Raw genomic sequence first — 15,736 nt, forward strand, 5'->3', positions numbered from 1 at the left:
GCACTTTCTTTAAAATATCACATCGGCTGGTTAGGGTTTTATTTTTATTAAGACAATAGAAAACATCACCATAGATTAGACTGCAAAAGCACATTAGGCACTTAACATTGCTTCAGAATTTGTACCTTCTCCACCATACCATAGCACATTTTCTTTCTCCCCTCCTAGGCACAAATATTTCAAGGTGCAAGTGCTCAGTCTCAAGAGTTTGCAAACACTAAGCATACATCTCCAAATCTATGCTGTGACCCAATCCCCTCCGCCTATGTTTTGAACCCTTAGACACCGACAGCTTCTATATCCAATGAGGGCAAGAAGAATACTTCCATGGGCTGCAACTAAGCTGTTTGGGCCCTAGCTCAGTGGTAGAGAATCTGCTTGGCATGCAGAAAATTCCAGGTTCAAACCTTGGCATCTCCACTTGAAAGGACCAGGTGATGTGAAAGACATCTACCACAGACCCTGGAGAGCCGATGCCAGTCACAGTAGACAAGACTGCCCCGATAGATCAATTATCTAACTTGCTATAAGACCTGTCTGGTTGGCCAGAACACTGCCTGTTGCATGAGCCCTGACACTTAGCTGAAAACTTGAGCCAGTCAAAGAACCTGCATGTCATAGGCACTGGACTGAGGGTCAATTTTAGAGTAAGTCACTCCTCGTACCATTTCTATAGGTGATGCTCGGGTCCAAATGTGGCTCTTTGCACACACTCCCGTGATAGCCAAGTAGATACAGAAGGCAAACCCCAGGAAAACCACAGAAATGATGTGACTTCGGTATTTAGCCAGGGCATCAGGCAAAAAGGGCAAGGGGGCTTCTGGAGATGGTGTCATGGCTTCGCCTCTGCTCTTCATCATAAACTGTTCCTCATGGAGACCTGAAGGTGACAGAGTACCTGAAGATTTAGTAAAAGCATCTCTGTTTGCTTGAGTAGATGAAGGGGCTTCTGTATCCTCCCCAGAAACACTCACAATGTCACTCTTGTTTTTAATAGAGTCTGTTTTGCTTCCAGTAGTGCTGGCATGTGTGCCAGGGGGACTAGTGAAGTCCACTCTTTGGGGCACAGTGGAGATACCAACAGCTGAATTTTCCGTCACTTGTTTTATTGTTGAACCCCGTTGATTAGAGGAAGGCAGGAGCCTGTCATCTGATGTGGAATTTTTCTTAAGTAGATTTATTATAGTGCTGGAGGAATGGAGTGTTGATTGTGTAGGAGACACCTTGTGATCCTCCTCATCAAAAGACTCTGTTACATTGGTACCTAGAGATGTAAGTGGTACCACTAAGTCCCTCATTGATCCACTGGTATTCGCCAGGCCTTTCCCAACTGGAGCAAGTCCTTCCCCAAAGCTCTTTGGTCCACTAGTGAAATAAGCAGGGGTGCTTCTATTTGTGAGAGATTCAGGCTGCACGGTAGTTCTGGAGACAATTACTTCTGGTTTAGAAGTGAAGCCTGTAGAAGGTTTTGAAGCCAGTGGCCCCGCCAAAGTGGTACTGTCTGCAGAAGCCTTGGGATCTTCTGCTCTTGTAACAGAAAACGTTGACATTTCATAGGCAGCTGTGCTGAATGTTTTTGTGGGGTAAGCTGAATGCCCAGCTTGAGCTGACACAGGGACTGCACTTCTCAAGAGTTTGTCAAAATGACCAGAGTCGTCTTTCACTAAATTGTCACCTGTAAGAAGGGCTTTCTTTGCATCAAGTTCACGCATTGCATCCAGCACCCACTTGTCTTTTGGGTTAGCACAATAAGTTTTATTTTTCTGGGTGGTAAGTCTGGAGAGAGAAATAAAAGATTTGCAACAATAAAAGAACTCAGTGGGACACGATTCAGCTTAAATCAAGCGCTGTTCAATCCATTTCAACTGAGTAGCATTCAGCAAGAAATCATATCCTTGCTCTGAGATGTTAACAGTGCAATCCAAAGTAGGCTTACATTTTTCTAAGTCCATTGAAGTCAGCAGGCTTAAAAGGTGTAAGTCTGCTTGGAACTGCACAGAAAGTCTGGCAGCAGGGCAACAGTATCATAATGGGTAGTGTAATAGGGGTAAGAAAATGCTAACATTCTCTGCTAATATTCCTTCTTCAAGGCAGCTATTAAAGGTAGATCTATATTCCCCCTTCTCAATTTGCTATCCTTCCCTGTGAGAGGTCAGGAGAGCCAAACACCTACCACCACACCCCGTTAAGAGGCTAGTCTGATCCTTTAGTCCCTGCAGTAGATCCTGCTCTTGCGAAGGAGCCATGGCTCAGTAGAGCATCTGCTTGGCAGGTTCAATCCCTGGCAGTCCCAACTAAAAGGGACCAGGTGCTAGGTGGTATGAAAAAACCTCTTCTTGCAATCTCTGGACAGCTGCTACCAGTCACAGTTGACAGCACTGACCTCCGTTGCCTAATTCAGTATAAGGAAGACTCATGTATTCTTATAAGTGGCTCAATTGTTGTTTAAGATTAACATTATTTATGTTCTTGGTTTTCTCTTTTCATTCCCATGCCACAAATTCTAAGCTTTTCAAGGGTGTAACTCATTTACTGAAAAACTAGTTTCTCTTGCTGAGCCCTTCTGATAGGCAGCAGCCGATACATGGATGGATGGATGAATGGATGGATGGCACACCCCATCACGCCCTCACTTGTTCTCATTCACTCATACTAGAATCCAGCAACTCTTGGAATCACTGGTATTGTGTGAAAGGCAGACAGGTACTTACAGCACAGCAGGCTTCCCACATGTTGTCTTCTCATAGCTTTGCAGTAATTTTAAGGGGATTTTAGAGGTGAATACGGTACACTCAAATTTACACACTTGCAATCCAGTTGGTTGTCCTGAGGCAAGAAAACACAAGAAGGGACATCTATTTTTCATCATTTTCTTTTTCATCATAGATGCCAAATGTTGCCATATCATAGACCTATGCGCAATGTCCTGCATTTGAGAAATCTACCCTCTTCCTACAGTTGCCGGTATCCAGGTGAGGCCTGGAGATCTCCCAGAATTACACCAGATCTCCAGACCACAGAGATCAATTCCCCTGGAGAAAACAGCTGCTATGGTGGATGGACTCCATGGCATTATACCTTGTCCCTTAGGTTACAAGGTCTGTGTTGGAACATACCCGAAGACTTTGGGAGCGAATCTGGAAGAGGGTGGGGTTTGGGGAGGGGAGGGGTCTCAGCATAGTGCAATGCCATAGAGCCCACCCTTCAAAGCAGCCATTTTCTCCAAGGGGCTGATAAACACAACTGCTGAAATAATGGGAGTACAATGAGTGCCCAAACATTTTACACACTTTTTAATCTATAATATTGTAACAAGGTTTATTTGATTATTATTCACATCCATGCAATAAAAGAACACAGCCCCATGAGAAATCCTCACTTCCTGTTCTAGAAAAAAAATGAAGAGAGTGACAATCCCTTTTCTCTTATTCTCTGTGTTGGAGCTTTTAGCATATACTCTTTCTTGTTCCCACTGTGAACTTTTTAAAGCAATCAAACAGTCCCATGGGAACCAATAATGTTCATTCAACAGGTAAGTCACTTCCACAGGTACAGATGAAGCCTGAAATCTACAGCAAACAAAAGGACACACCTTCCGGTAACAGGCGGTTTTTGGTACAACTTTCTCAGCATATTACAATGACTTGTATCCTTATTTGGAGCCACAGGAATAAATTTTAATATGGATCTATGCTTTGTCTTGCTATCTGTTTCTTCTTTCTAGTCCTAAAGGCTTTAGGACTGGAAGAGCCTTTAGGACTAGAAAGAAGAAACAGGGGTTTCTGCTCCCATTATTTCAGCTGTCATGTTTATCAGTCTGATGCTGAAACCCTATTTTGTATCAGTGTTTTCTCCAGGGGAGCTGATCTCTTCCAGCTAGAGATCAGTTGTAAAAGTGGGAGATCTCCAGGCCCCACCTGGAGGCTTGGCAACAGGTGAGAAACACAGAAGGTTCTAATTTACAATCCTACTGGAGAGATAAAGAAAGTGAAAGCATTGGATTATTCAGATCCTTGAAGTATGTATTATAATTGTTGCAAGCCAGAACAAAGCTCACTGTGAAAGCGAGGTTGTTGGCATCCAGAGACTTGTTTGCTTTTCCAGCCGTAGCGGCCTTTTCCTTGGGATGCTGCTCCAGTCTTCTTTTGGACTAATATATTGAATGGTGTGGTTCCAGCATTCTGTGGAACAGAGAACATCCCCTGGCTATGAAATTTGTTGGGACTACAACACTATTTTGAACTATGTGGGTGAAACACTTCGGGGTGTTCCTGTTATTACTATTTTTGTTCTGTGTACGTTTTAAGGTCTGACTTGGATGTTATTAAATGTGATGATTGTTGAATGAGAAAAACTTACATAAGGTTTTTATATCCCCCCACCCCTTTTTCTTCACACAGAGGCTCAGCCTTGTTTCTCCCCCCACCTGGAGACTGGCAATCCTATAGTCCTTCCTAGACTCCGGCTGGCCCCCAAATCTCCAGGAATTTTCCAACCTGCAGCTGGCAACCCTGCACTCTTCCACACCCATTGTTGCTGAGCAGTCTATTAAAGAAGGGCTTTGCCTTCTCACCCTCTGAATCTCAGCATGAGGTCTTGTGGTTTTTTCATTCTGTTCTGTTGAGCATGCATAGGATACTGAACAGTAACACCAGCAATACCAGCAAGGTACCTGTGTGGGGATCTTAAGAATGGGCTGCCCAATTAATAAATCAGCAGTCTGGATGATGAAAGATCTTTATCGAGCCACATTCGAGAAAGGTGTTACTAACAGGGTGGAGCAGATTCTTCTAGAACCCTCCCCACCCCCTTCAGACACAAAAACAATTCTAGGAAAATAAATGTGAAAGTAAATCCCTTAATAAAGGCCTCCATTGCAAACAAGGAAGCAGAGGGGGTTTTATTCTCAGGCATACTCAGCCCTTTGTTATATGAACAGGATCATCCAGTAGCTCTATTTGGGGCACAGGGGATTTCCATTAAAATTGCATTCCTTGTTCTTTAGTAATCACTCACAACAATGGCTGCTCATTGGCTAAAGTCTTGCAACAGATTGGCACAGTGGGCAGGTTCCATTTCCTAACGTGGAAGGCTTACTTGTCATATCTGCTTAGGTTGCAAATATACAGATCAAGCAGCAGGGTAACAGGCGGGCACCCGCAAAGGAAGGGAAATCCTGAAAGCTGCTGTCTAGTGCAAGAACAACATGGGTGGACGTCTGGGAGGCAAAAATGATCCCCTGAAGGAGGAGGGAAGAGGGGAAGAGCAGGGCTAGAACCACTGGTTTGCGGAGGCTGTGGTTTGTGTGGTTCCCACAGTGGCGGCAGCTCATGCCCACCCTTCACTTAGAGCACAGTAGCCCCCTGGCTGTTGGCCTAAAACAGGGCTGCCAGCCTGGAGTTGTCGCAGTTGTTCTGGGGCCTAGACCAGTCCCAGAATTGCAACCCATCTCTAGACTACAGAGATCAATTCCCCTGATGGAAATGGCACCTTCTGAAGGCAAACTCTATGGCATACCACAGATTCTAGGTGAAACTCCTCCTAGAGTTGCCAGCCTCCTGGTGGGGCCTGGAGGTCTTCCGCTTTTACAACTGATCTCCAGCTGGCAGAGATCATCAGCTGCCCTGGAGAAAACGGCTGCGTTGAAGGGTGGAGTCTATGGCAGGGGTGGCCAAACTGTGGCTCGGGAGCTACATGTGGCTTTTTCACACATATTGTGTGGCTCTAGAAGCCTCCACTGGCCCAACAGCTGGCTTGGAGAAGGCATTTCTCTCTTTAAATCACTGTCTCTTTTAACACATTTAAAGTTAAAGTTGCTTTCTTTCAACCTCTCTCCCCCAATCTCTTTTTTTCCCCTTCCTTCCTTCCTTCCTTCCTTCCTTCCTTCCTTCCTTCCTTCCTTCCTTCCTTCCTTCCTTCCTTCCTTCCTTCCTTCCTTCCTTCCTCTGACATTCATATCTTGAGGCTCTAAAACATCTGACATTTATTCTATGTGGCTCTTGCATTAAACAAGTTTGGTCACCCCTGCTCTATGGCATTGTACTATGGTGAGACCCCTCCTCAAACCCCACCCTCTCCCAGTTCCACCCCCAAAGCTTCCAAGTATTTTCAAACACAGAGCTGGCAACCCTACCCCCCCCCCTCCCAAATCCCTGCCTCCACGGCACCAACCCCAAATCTCCATGAATTTCACAGTCTGGAGTTAGCAGTCGTAGTTGACCTGGACTTTTGCCAGTGGCCTTAATGGTCAATCCACTGTGAACAGCAGCCCCACCCCCCCTTCAAGGCTACCCCCAAACCTAACACATTGAACTCATTCAAACTGCCTCCCTTTTCCTTGCCTGCAAACATGGATTTCTGAGTTCTGTGATTCAAACACCAGGTGTGAAACCCAGCCCTGAAAAGCTACCACAGGACAACCTGAAACGGATCAAGGCCACTGACCTTGGGAAGGAGGAATTTAGCTCCTTTCCCCCGTGTTACATTACCCTGATCAAAATGTATTTATTGATATCCTGTTTTTCTCCTAGGCTTGCTAGCCACCAGTTGGGGCCTAGAAATCTCCTGCTTTTACAGCTGATCTCCAGCTGGCAGAAATCAACTCCTCTGGGGAAAATGGTTGCTTTGAAGGGTGGACTCTATGGCACTGTACCATGGTGAGGTCCCTCCCCAAACCCCACCTGGATCCACCCCCGAAGTCTCCGGGTATTTTCCAACACAGACCTGGCAACACCATTTTCTCCCCAGTGCAAAACTAAAGTGATTTACACCATCGTTCTCCCTTCTTCTATTTTACCCTCCCAACAACAACCCTGTGAGGTGGATGAGGAGGCCGAGAGAGGCAGTGAGTGGCGCAGGCTCCCCCAGTGAGCCTTCATGTCAGCTCCAGGTGGGCAGCTGTGTTAGTCTGAAGCAGCAGAACAAGGAAGGAGTCAAGTTTCACCTCTAAGACCAACCAAGTTTTATTCAGAATTTAAGCTTTCGTGTGCTTTAAGCACACTTCATCAGACAATAGTATGGAATCGCAATCAGTCCTAAATATAGAGAAAGTGGGCAGTGAGTTAGTATGCAAAGTCATGGAAATGTTTTTTAGCAGATTAAAAGAATCAGAAGTTGGGGTTTTGTGTTTGTTAGTTTGTGTTGACTGGGCTGAAACAACTACTAAGGGTAATATAAACTGGAATAGCAGATTGATGTCTGAATAAAACTTTGTTGGTCTTGAAGGTGCAACCTGACTCCTCCTTTGACCTTCACAACAGCAGTCTAGATTGTCTTCTAGATTGTAGACCAGCACTGTCTACACAATTGAAATCAGTCTGTTATGAGAATCCAAAATTTTTACTGTACGTAGATGTGCAAATGACCGTGTATCAATCTTAACTGAGCTATGACTGTAAGAAATAAAGACTGGCCAACATTCTAATCCCTACACTGCATTCCTTCCCACCTTTGAATGGTACATCATGCTTTAGGGTCCCAGAGGAGGAAGCTAAGCATGGGGATACAGCAGTGCCATATTGCTCTTCTGATCCCCCGGGGGATGCTTTCCTCCCATTGGCCAGACATTGTTTATTCCAGGAATGCCTGCCTAGCTGCCATATTTTTATTCTACCCTTATTTATTTGATTCAATTTCTATCCTGCCCTTCCCACGAACAGTTTCTGGGCAGGTTACAACATTGGATTAAAACAATAGAGCCCCTTCCTCTGAGGGGCTCAGGTCATGTACATAGCTTTCCCCTTCTCTGTTTTATCCCCACAACAACCCTGTGAGGAGAGTTACTGCGAGACCATGACTGGCCCAAGGTCTACAAGCAAGCTTCCATGGCAGAGCAGAGATTTGAACCTGGGGTCTCCCAGTTCCTAGCTGGATATTCTTACCCCTGTACCACACTGGGGATTATGTCAGTGCCTAAATATTGGTGGCAAAGGGTGGGGCAATTAGCACTGCATCCTGTTCTAGTGCTGGTTACAACCAGCAGGGCAGTTTAACTGCACCCGTGCCCTTCTGCCTCTCTTGTGACACTCTAATTGAGCCTTGGAAATTAGTGCACTAGGCAGGGCCTTTTTTGAGCAGGAATGCACAGGAACAGAGTTCCGGCTGGCTTGGTGTCAGGGGTGTGGCCTAATATGCAAATGAGTTCCTATTGGGCTTTTTCTACAAAAAAAGCCCTGGCACGGCATTCTTATTAACCTTCTCCATTACAGCTCACATCATTCAAAGTGCTCCAAAACTCTCACTCAATTGATCCAGTGGGCACCCAGAGGGCAGTGACTGGAGTGAAGGAATGATCCTTAGGGACGCTGCCCTGCAACCTGTCTGTGCTTCTGAAGAAATGCACTCTGACTCACAAAAGGAATAAATTTGTATGCCCATTTTCCATCTTAATCAGCAAGAATTATAGAGGACAGTTATATAAAACTTGTCTCCCTTTCTTCCAAGCAGACCCCAGTTGCACAATCTCATCTCCACCAGGGCAGACTTCTTCATGCAAATATCTGTGAGTCAGAAAAAACTGAATCACATGAAGAAAACCATGCAAAGGAGGAGGACAACTTTGCCAGCTTGTGATTGCACAATCCCATCACATTTATCCTGCTGTGCGCATATCCGATGAGCCTGATGTTAAAAGCCAGCAGCTGTTTCGGTTAAAAACTGCAGTCACAACTGGGATGCAGGATAACAGAGCATTCCGATGTCCCAGCTCTGTCTGTGAAACCAAAGATGCATTCACATCTACAAAGGTAAACAGTGCCAGTGGATTCTGGGGCACAGTATTTTGGAGCATGTGCCTGAATGGATGAAAAGAAAGCTACATGAGTGTAGTGTAGTGCAGTGGTTAGTGTTAGCCTAGAATCTGGCTGATCCAGATTCAAATCCCTGCTCTGCCATGGAAGCTCAAGAGGTGACCCTTATGCCAGTCACACAGCCTCAGCCTAACCTACCTCACAGGATTGTTGTGAGGATAGAAGTGGAGGATAGGGGAACAAGGTAAGCTGCTTTGGGAGAAAAGTGAGATATAAATGAAGTAAATAAATATTGTTAGAGAGGGCAGTTTTAAACAGCCTGATTGCACTCAGTTTAAACATACCCCTTTTTTTGCTCCTGGAATGTACACTGCCCTAATTACAATGACTTGAGGGCAAGATTAATCTCTCCGATTCTTGGGTCCTTGGCGGGCAGGCAGGAGGATGAGCAAATTGCCTTCCTCCTGTCTGACGCTCATTCTGATGTTTCATCTAAGATTGCCCGTTTCTGTTATGCTGCTCAGTTGGAAAGGAGGGAAACTGAGAATGTAAATCTTGGTTATGAGCTTTAACAATATGTGTAATAGTAGGAGTCAGGAATTTTGTGTAAGAGGTGATGGTTTGTTTTTATGATTTTGTTTTTGTTTGTATTAAGCTGGTTGGATGACCATGAATAAAGAACTACTACTACTACTCCTGGAATGTACTCTTTAATACTAAAAAGCTGGAACTCTAAGTTCTGGACTGATTCTTACAGATGTGATCAACCTATATTCAGGCTACATCATTTCCAACAGGAGCAGAACTAACCCATCTAGAATGCTCCTGTGTAAAAGAATATCTCCTGTACACAGAACACCCATTATCAGGGACAAGGATCTTAGGCTTTTCCTTTGCATCCTAGTTTTCTACATCTAAGGATTTTTCTTAATAGAGGAGTATGTTATTTCTTTTTAATTGTAGTAGCCAATGGCCATATACAATATACTAAACTGAACTAACAGAGAAGTATCCAACCATGTGAGCTTCTATCCCGCCCCCCCCCCCCCCGCCCCTCCAGAGATGACTTGGAAGGGAAAAGCCAGATAGTGGGTCCTCCTTCGCTTTTGAGCGGCTGTTAACAGGAACTGTAGCAGGGGCTTATTGAAAAGCTGGCAGCCTTTTTTGATGATGGCAGAGAAGACTGAACTCCTATCACCTCTCTTGAGAATATTGACAGAGAACAGGCTGTAAGCACTACACAGTACAGAAGCTGAAAGGAAGGGTTGGACTGTTGGCCATCTGCCCACCAGGTGTGCTTTACCTAGGTCTCAACCAGAAGGAATCGAGTTGCCTACTTTCTCAGCTTCTGGGTTATCCATTAATCTGGGACCCACCCTCTCTCACTTCTGGTGTTTTTGTACCTTCTGTGCCTTGGAAAATCCCTGTGGCCAGTGTTCAAAGTGTGCATGTAAACCACCCTTTTTTTAGCCTCATGGGTCTATAACAGTGCCCTCCCCCAAGATAAATTCCTCCCACAATCCACAGATGATGGAATTCTAGCTAGTACAACAGCACGACTATTCCACTGATCCGTACTTGTGAAATCTGGATCAGAGAGGGACACACAGCTGCACTGGCACAAAAAAGACTCTCTGAACAGGGTCTTTTTGTACAAACAAATTGTCCTGGCAATGCTCAACTCATCTCTATTGGATGGTTTATGTAGCACCATCATCAGATTAACAGAGTAAAAAAAGAGCCCAGGAGCACCTTAAAACTTACAGAGCTATTGTGACACAAGCCTTCTTTATCAGATGCATGAAGTGTAAACAGCTGGCAGCTACAGGGACACAAAGACAAAAATGAAACTGTGGGACAAGAGGCTATGAAATGCAAGAGTTACAACTTCTGGAATTTCTTAGTAGATATATAACAGATGGCCCTTCTTGCATCTCATGGTTTTCAGCCCAGAGACCCTAATTTATTTCTCCTTACCCTTGTGTGTGAGTGTATGCTTATCTATATAGACCTGCCAATTTGTGGAAAACAATTTGTGCATCTGATGAAGAGAGCTCTGTTCATGGACGTTTCTCTCGCTATCGATCTATTCTACCCCAATACTGTTTTGTTGTTTTTGCTGTAGCATGTCAACACAGCTCACCTTCTGAAACAAACAAAAGATAGGAGTGGCCCTAAGGAGCTTGCATGCTAAATGGATGTGGGGGCAGGGGAGAAAACAGAAACTGTGTTTTTGGTAGGTTGCATAGAACAGAAGGAAAATCTGAGGGCCAGTGCAGATGAAAGAATCCCACTAGTTAGAATGGTGGACACAGGCTGCATCCATATGGCAGGGATTCTCTGTTTTATACTGGATTGGGGAAGAGCAGGGGAAAAGGCCGGTCAAGAAATACAGGCTCAGATTCACTTGTTTATGCTTAACCCTTTTAAACACTGACTGATCCCAGCTGTTTCCTATGAGACTTAACTTCCTGTTATGGCCCCAGTAGCAGGAATAATTATTCTCTATGTACATAGCAAAGATTCACAGTATGTCGACAATTCCTGGACGCTCTCCTGCCTCTGAAAACTGACATGTCTGCCAGGGAAATGGAAGAAAAAGGAACAAAATGGACACATGCTTCTGATTGCAACATACATTTAGGACTGTTAAGGGATGGGCCATGGTTCAGTGATCAAGCATCTGCTTTGCATGCGAAAGGACCAAGGTTCAATCCCTGACATCTCACGTTTAGAGTAACCTGCAAGACCTCTGCCCAAAACCCTGGAGAGCCACTACCTGTCTGAGTGGACAAGACTGAACTTGATAGAGGACAAGTCTCTCTGGTGAAAAGTGCCATCAAGTCACAGTGGACTTATGCTGACCCTTGTAGGGTTTTCAAGGCAAGACCTTCAGAGGTGGTTTGCCATTGCCTGCCTCTGCCTCCTGACCCTGGTATTCCTTGAAAGTCTCCAATCCAAATAGTGGCCAGGGCTGGCCCTACTTAGCTTCCAAGATCTGAAGAGATTGGGCTAGCTATGTGTTGGCCTGGAACACTGAAGGAAGCTTCAAGGTAGTGATAACTCTGTAGAGACCTGTAACTTTCTAAGCCAAGGAGCCTGGCCTATATTTTAACATCTGATAGGGCATGTGTAGAGAGGAACAGAGGAAATGTGCTTTACCCATTTTTTTAATCCCTTGCTCAATTTGGTACTGTGCTAAATGTATGCTTGTGAACATTTTCTCTTTAATAAATACTTTATAACTTTTGATGCTGGGAGTGGTTCTCTGTACCACATAGACCTCCACCATCTTAGACCTGCTATTTTAAAAAGAGTGCCAGGGGAAGGAAGTCAGTTGGCAAGTGGCTATTCCTCCAGGGGCTCACAAGGCAGTAAACTGTCCCCATGGAGACTGGACAATGGGAGACAAAAAAAAAGGCCTCAGAACTTGGAAGGAAAGCTGGGAGTCCTGACCCTTCTAGTGGGCAATTCCTTACAAAGGTCAGGTGATAGCAGTGGTTACCCATGCAATGTCCCCCTTTGGCTGTGGCAATAATTATACCACAACTTGAAAAAGAAAGAAAAGCCTCTCCAGGTGTAGGGAAAACCTTGGAGGGCAGGATGAAACAGGGCGTTTAGGACAGAAATGTTTTTTCCCCTCAGGCCTCTACATCTCAAGCCTTGGCTTGCACACAATTGCCTGGACACCTTCATGGCCAAATCAGGATTTGAATCTGGGTCCCTCTGAACAACATCCAACTGGCTGCTTAACAGCCCCCAAAATGTGCCTCAAGTACCAAGTCAAATATTAATAAGGAGCTTTTCCCTCATGGCTCTTTTATTCTGTGTGCAGGTAGCTAATACAAGTCTCTAGGCCCAAAGGTCCATGTTCCTTCCAAGACTTCAGCTGCTGCTTCACAGACATTTGACTTGCTTCACTTCCTAAATTGGAGTGCTGCGGGGAAGGCGTTCGCATGACATCATTATGCTATCATCCACCTTCTAGATCTCCCCTTTCACTACAGTCTTTCTGTAACCTGCTGTGATATTTCTGGAAAGTGTGTGGAGAGGGTCTAATTTTTTACAATAAATGGTGGCTGAGGGAGACTGAACTGAACTCTGCCACCGCTCACACTGCTCTCCCAATCTGCCTCTGACATCGGAAGCAAGCTGGGCTAACAGAAAAACACCTGAATGAGAGAAAGTCTGTGGATAGTGAATAAAAGTGAGCTGTAGGACTGGGCAGCTTTCAGGTCCTCTCATGGAGTCAAAAGTAAGCCCTGGCCCACCCAAGTTGGGCCAACTGAAGGACAAGGATCACAGTTGCCCCTGTAGTGTCTAGCTTGATTCCAAACCTCTTGCCTTTAAATTCCTCAAGAAGGAATTCTTTTAAAAAACATGCAGGAAGGAAGGATTTTACACAGCACACAGTCCCCATCTTTCCTCGCTTGGGGATTCTTAAGGGAGGGCCTACTTCATCTACAAATCTCAAGAGCCTTTCAGAATGCCAGAGGGGATAGGGGGACACTGGGGATCTGAGGCAGCTGGTTTCCCCACTTGCAATGACTGCCAACAGCCAGCAGAGGATTGGTATTTTATACTGCTCACACTGATGATAAAAGCTCAAGATTTGGATTTCTCCTCCCAGGGGTCTTCAAAAAGCGGCACCCAATCAGCTTGCTGTACTACTGGTTAATGAGTCCATATCCCACACTTGGGCCAGTCACTGATCTGGTGATCCCCAGATACAAAGATCTCACTCAGAGTGGTCAAATTTGCTTAACATAAGAGCTGCATAGAATAAATGTCAGATGTTTGAGAGCTGCAAGACAGGACTGTCAGATGTTTGAGAGTCACAAGACGAAAGGAAGGAAGGAAAGAAGGAAGGAAGATGGGGAGGGAGAGATGGAAAGAAAGCAACTTTAACTTTAAAAGCATTCTCCAAGCCACCAGCTGGCTTGGCTCAGAGAAGCAATTTAAAGAAACAAATGCCTTCTTCAAGCTGGCCAACAGGGCAGTGGGGGCTTCAAGAGCCACACAATATGTGTGAAAGAGCCACGTGTGGCTCCCAAGCTGCAGTTTGGCCACCCCTGATCTCACTGAATGTGTGTTAAAGGTTTCATAGGTATCTCATATATATTATGCCTATATAAAGTTGCCTTGTCTGGAAATGGTTTTAAAGTCGTGCCTTTTTGCATGCTAATAGAGCAGGGGCTTTTAATGCTGCTGCTGCATGCTAGGTGGGCAGCAGTGGGACACAGTTCACTGTGCTTGCTCCTAAACCCAAAGTTATGAAGTTGACTGACAGCCATTTGGTGTTGACCAAAATTTAAAAAATGAAAATGCCCTGGTTGAGATGGCCCAGGCTAGCCTGATCTCGTGAGATCTCCATAAGTGAGAAGCCCTGGCCCTGGTGACTACTTGGCTGGGAGACGGTCAAGGAAGTCCCCGGCCGCTGTGCAGAGAGGCAATAGCTAAGTACCTCGGTTCGTCTCTGGCCTTGAAAACCCAATGGAAGCTGGCTGAGATTTGACAACACTTTTCCATCACATTCCAAAATGAAAACAGTTCTGCAGTTCAGCAATACATTTGTTTCAAGATCAGGCCATGCGCACAGAAGTTTTTTGGCATTTCAGTCCAACTTGACCCTGATGGTCCCTGGGGCAACCATACTCCTGCAGGCTACATGGCAGTAAATCTTGAGCAGCTAATTTTCTGCTTTGAAGGCAGCCATTCGTGGGCCGGGGGCAGGGCTCAAGTGGATATAACCCACCCAACCCGACTATCACAGGCCGATTCTGCCCCTCTGATATCAAGCAACGAGGCAAAGAGATCGAAGTTCTGGAAACTCTCTTGTCGCGTAGGCTGCTACTTGGGTAGAATTCGCCTTAACATCCAGTGGGGTTCCCTTCCAAGGCAACACGCACATTCTCCAACTATCAGCAGAGCCTTAAACACATTTACAAAGGAGTAAAAGTCCCAAGGGCCCCCCTTGCACTTCTGAGAGTTACTCAAGGAGCAATCCAAGCAGATCCAATCAGAAGTAAGCCCCATGTTATGACTTACTCCCAGAAAAGTTGTTTGGGGGGGACTGCAGACTTAGACACCTCCAGCAACCCGCTCCCTCCTTACCTTCCGCGACCAGGATGGCCCCCCAGCTCCAGGGCGCGACCAGCAGGAGCAGGGCCCCCAGCCAGGCGCTCCGCATGACCAACAAGGGGGCGCCCCTCGCGCCGCCGCCGGCTCCTTGAGCGCCAGTCCAGGCGAGAGACTCCAGGTCATTCCCGGCGCCGCTCCGACCGCTTCCCAGGCTGGCCTGCTCTTAGCAACGCTGGTCCCTGGCTTCTGGCCCTCGGGAATGCTGCTGTTGCCGCCTCCTTCCGGGCGCTCCTCCCTCCCAAGGAAAGGCCAAGCGGCAGAGAGCGCGAACGCACGCCTTCCCTGCGGGAATTTCTCGGGGAATTTTAGCGACAGTAGAGCGTAGCTAAGTTATTGTTACTTAAAATAAAACAAGGCTGCCTTCTGAGCGAACTGATAAAGATATATCGCAGAATTCTAGTATATTAAAAAAAAATCAATTTCTTACAAAGAAGACCTTTGGTAAGCCAAACAATGGCCTAACTTCATAACATAACTATGCAAACTGCAGACTAGGCCAGCCATATAACCCTGTTTTCTTCCATAATTTGGAAGGTGTTGTTCCCAAGGAAAGTCCCTGTTTTCTAGCTCCTGTCCTTACCTGTCTCTACTTTTGTCTTTTAAGGGGGATTTTGGGAATGTTTTACTTTTACTTATTTCTTTCTCTCCATGATAAATTCTGAAATGGCAGTTCTCAAGATGACTTCCAGTTTATACTTTCTGGAATTTTCCATGTAATTCATTGAACTCATTTTGACCAATTTCGCACTAGACCTTTAACCCTGGTTTATCCCTGTCCCCAAGCTGACATTCTACACTAAAATCATAGACTCATAGAGTCACAGAGTTGGATTCTCTGATTCTAGTGT

The 15,736-nt window shown here is 45.6% G+C and overlaps 1 protein-coding gene across 1 annotated transcript; it reads right to left on the minus strand.

Moving 5' to 3' along the window:
• Positions 1–30: 30 nt before the first annotated feature.
• CX3CL1 (C-X3-C motif chemokine ligand 1) lies at positions 31–15,031 on the minus strand. Its single transcript, XM_060254070.1, has 3 exons — positions 14,862–15,031; positions 2,712–2,826; positions 31–1,776 (listed from the first exon to the last, which is right to left on the minus strand). Exons 1-3 carry the CDS (start codon positions 14,935–14,937, stop codon positions 600–602), a joined length of 1,368 nt encoding a protein of 455 aa, XP_060110053.1. The 5' UTR covers positions 14,938–15,031; the 3' UTR covers positions 31–599.
• Positions 15,032–15,736: the final 705 nt, after the last annotated feature.

Source organism: Heteronotia binoei, chromosome 14, assembly GCF_032191835.1.
Source record: "Heteronotia binoei isolate CCM8104 ecotype False Entrance Well chromosome 14, APGP_CSIRO_Hbin_v1, whole genome shotgun sequence".
Lineage (NCBI taxonomy): Eukaryota > Metazoa > Chordata > Lepidosauria > Squamata > Gekkonidae > Heteronotia > Heteronotia binoei.

Bases quoted from the DNA above. Each gene is read 5' to 3' on its own strand.
- CX3CL1 (XM_060254070.1), bottom strand. From the start codon at position 14,937: ATGCGGAGCGCCTGGCTGGGGGCCCTGCTCCTGCTGGTCGCGCCCTGG. The intron at 2,827-14,861 runs GTAAGGAGGGAG...TTCTTGCCTCAG, and splicing joins GGCCATCCTGGTCGCGGAAG to GACAACCAACTGGATTGCAA. The intron at 1,777-2,711 runs GTAAGTACCTGT...TTCTCTCTCCAG, and splicing joins TGTGGGAAGCCTGCTGTGCT to ACTTACCACCCAGAAAAATA.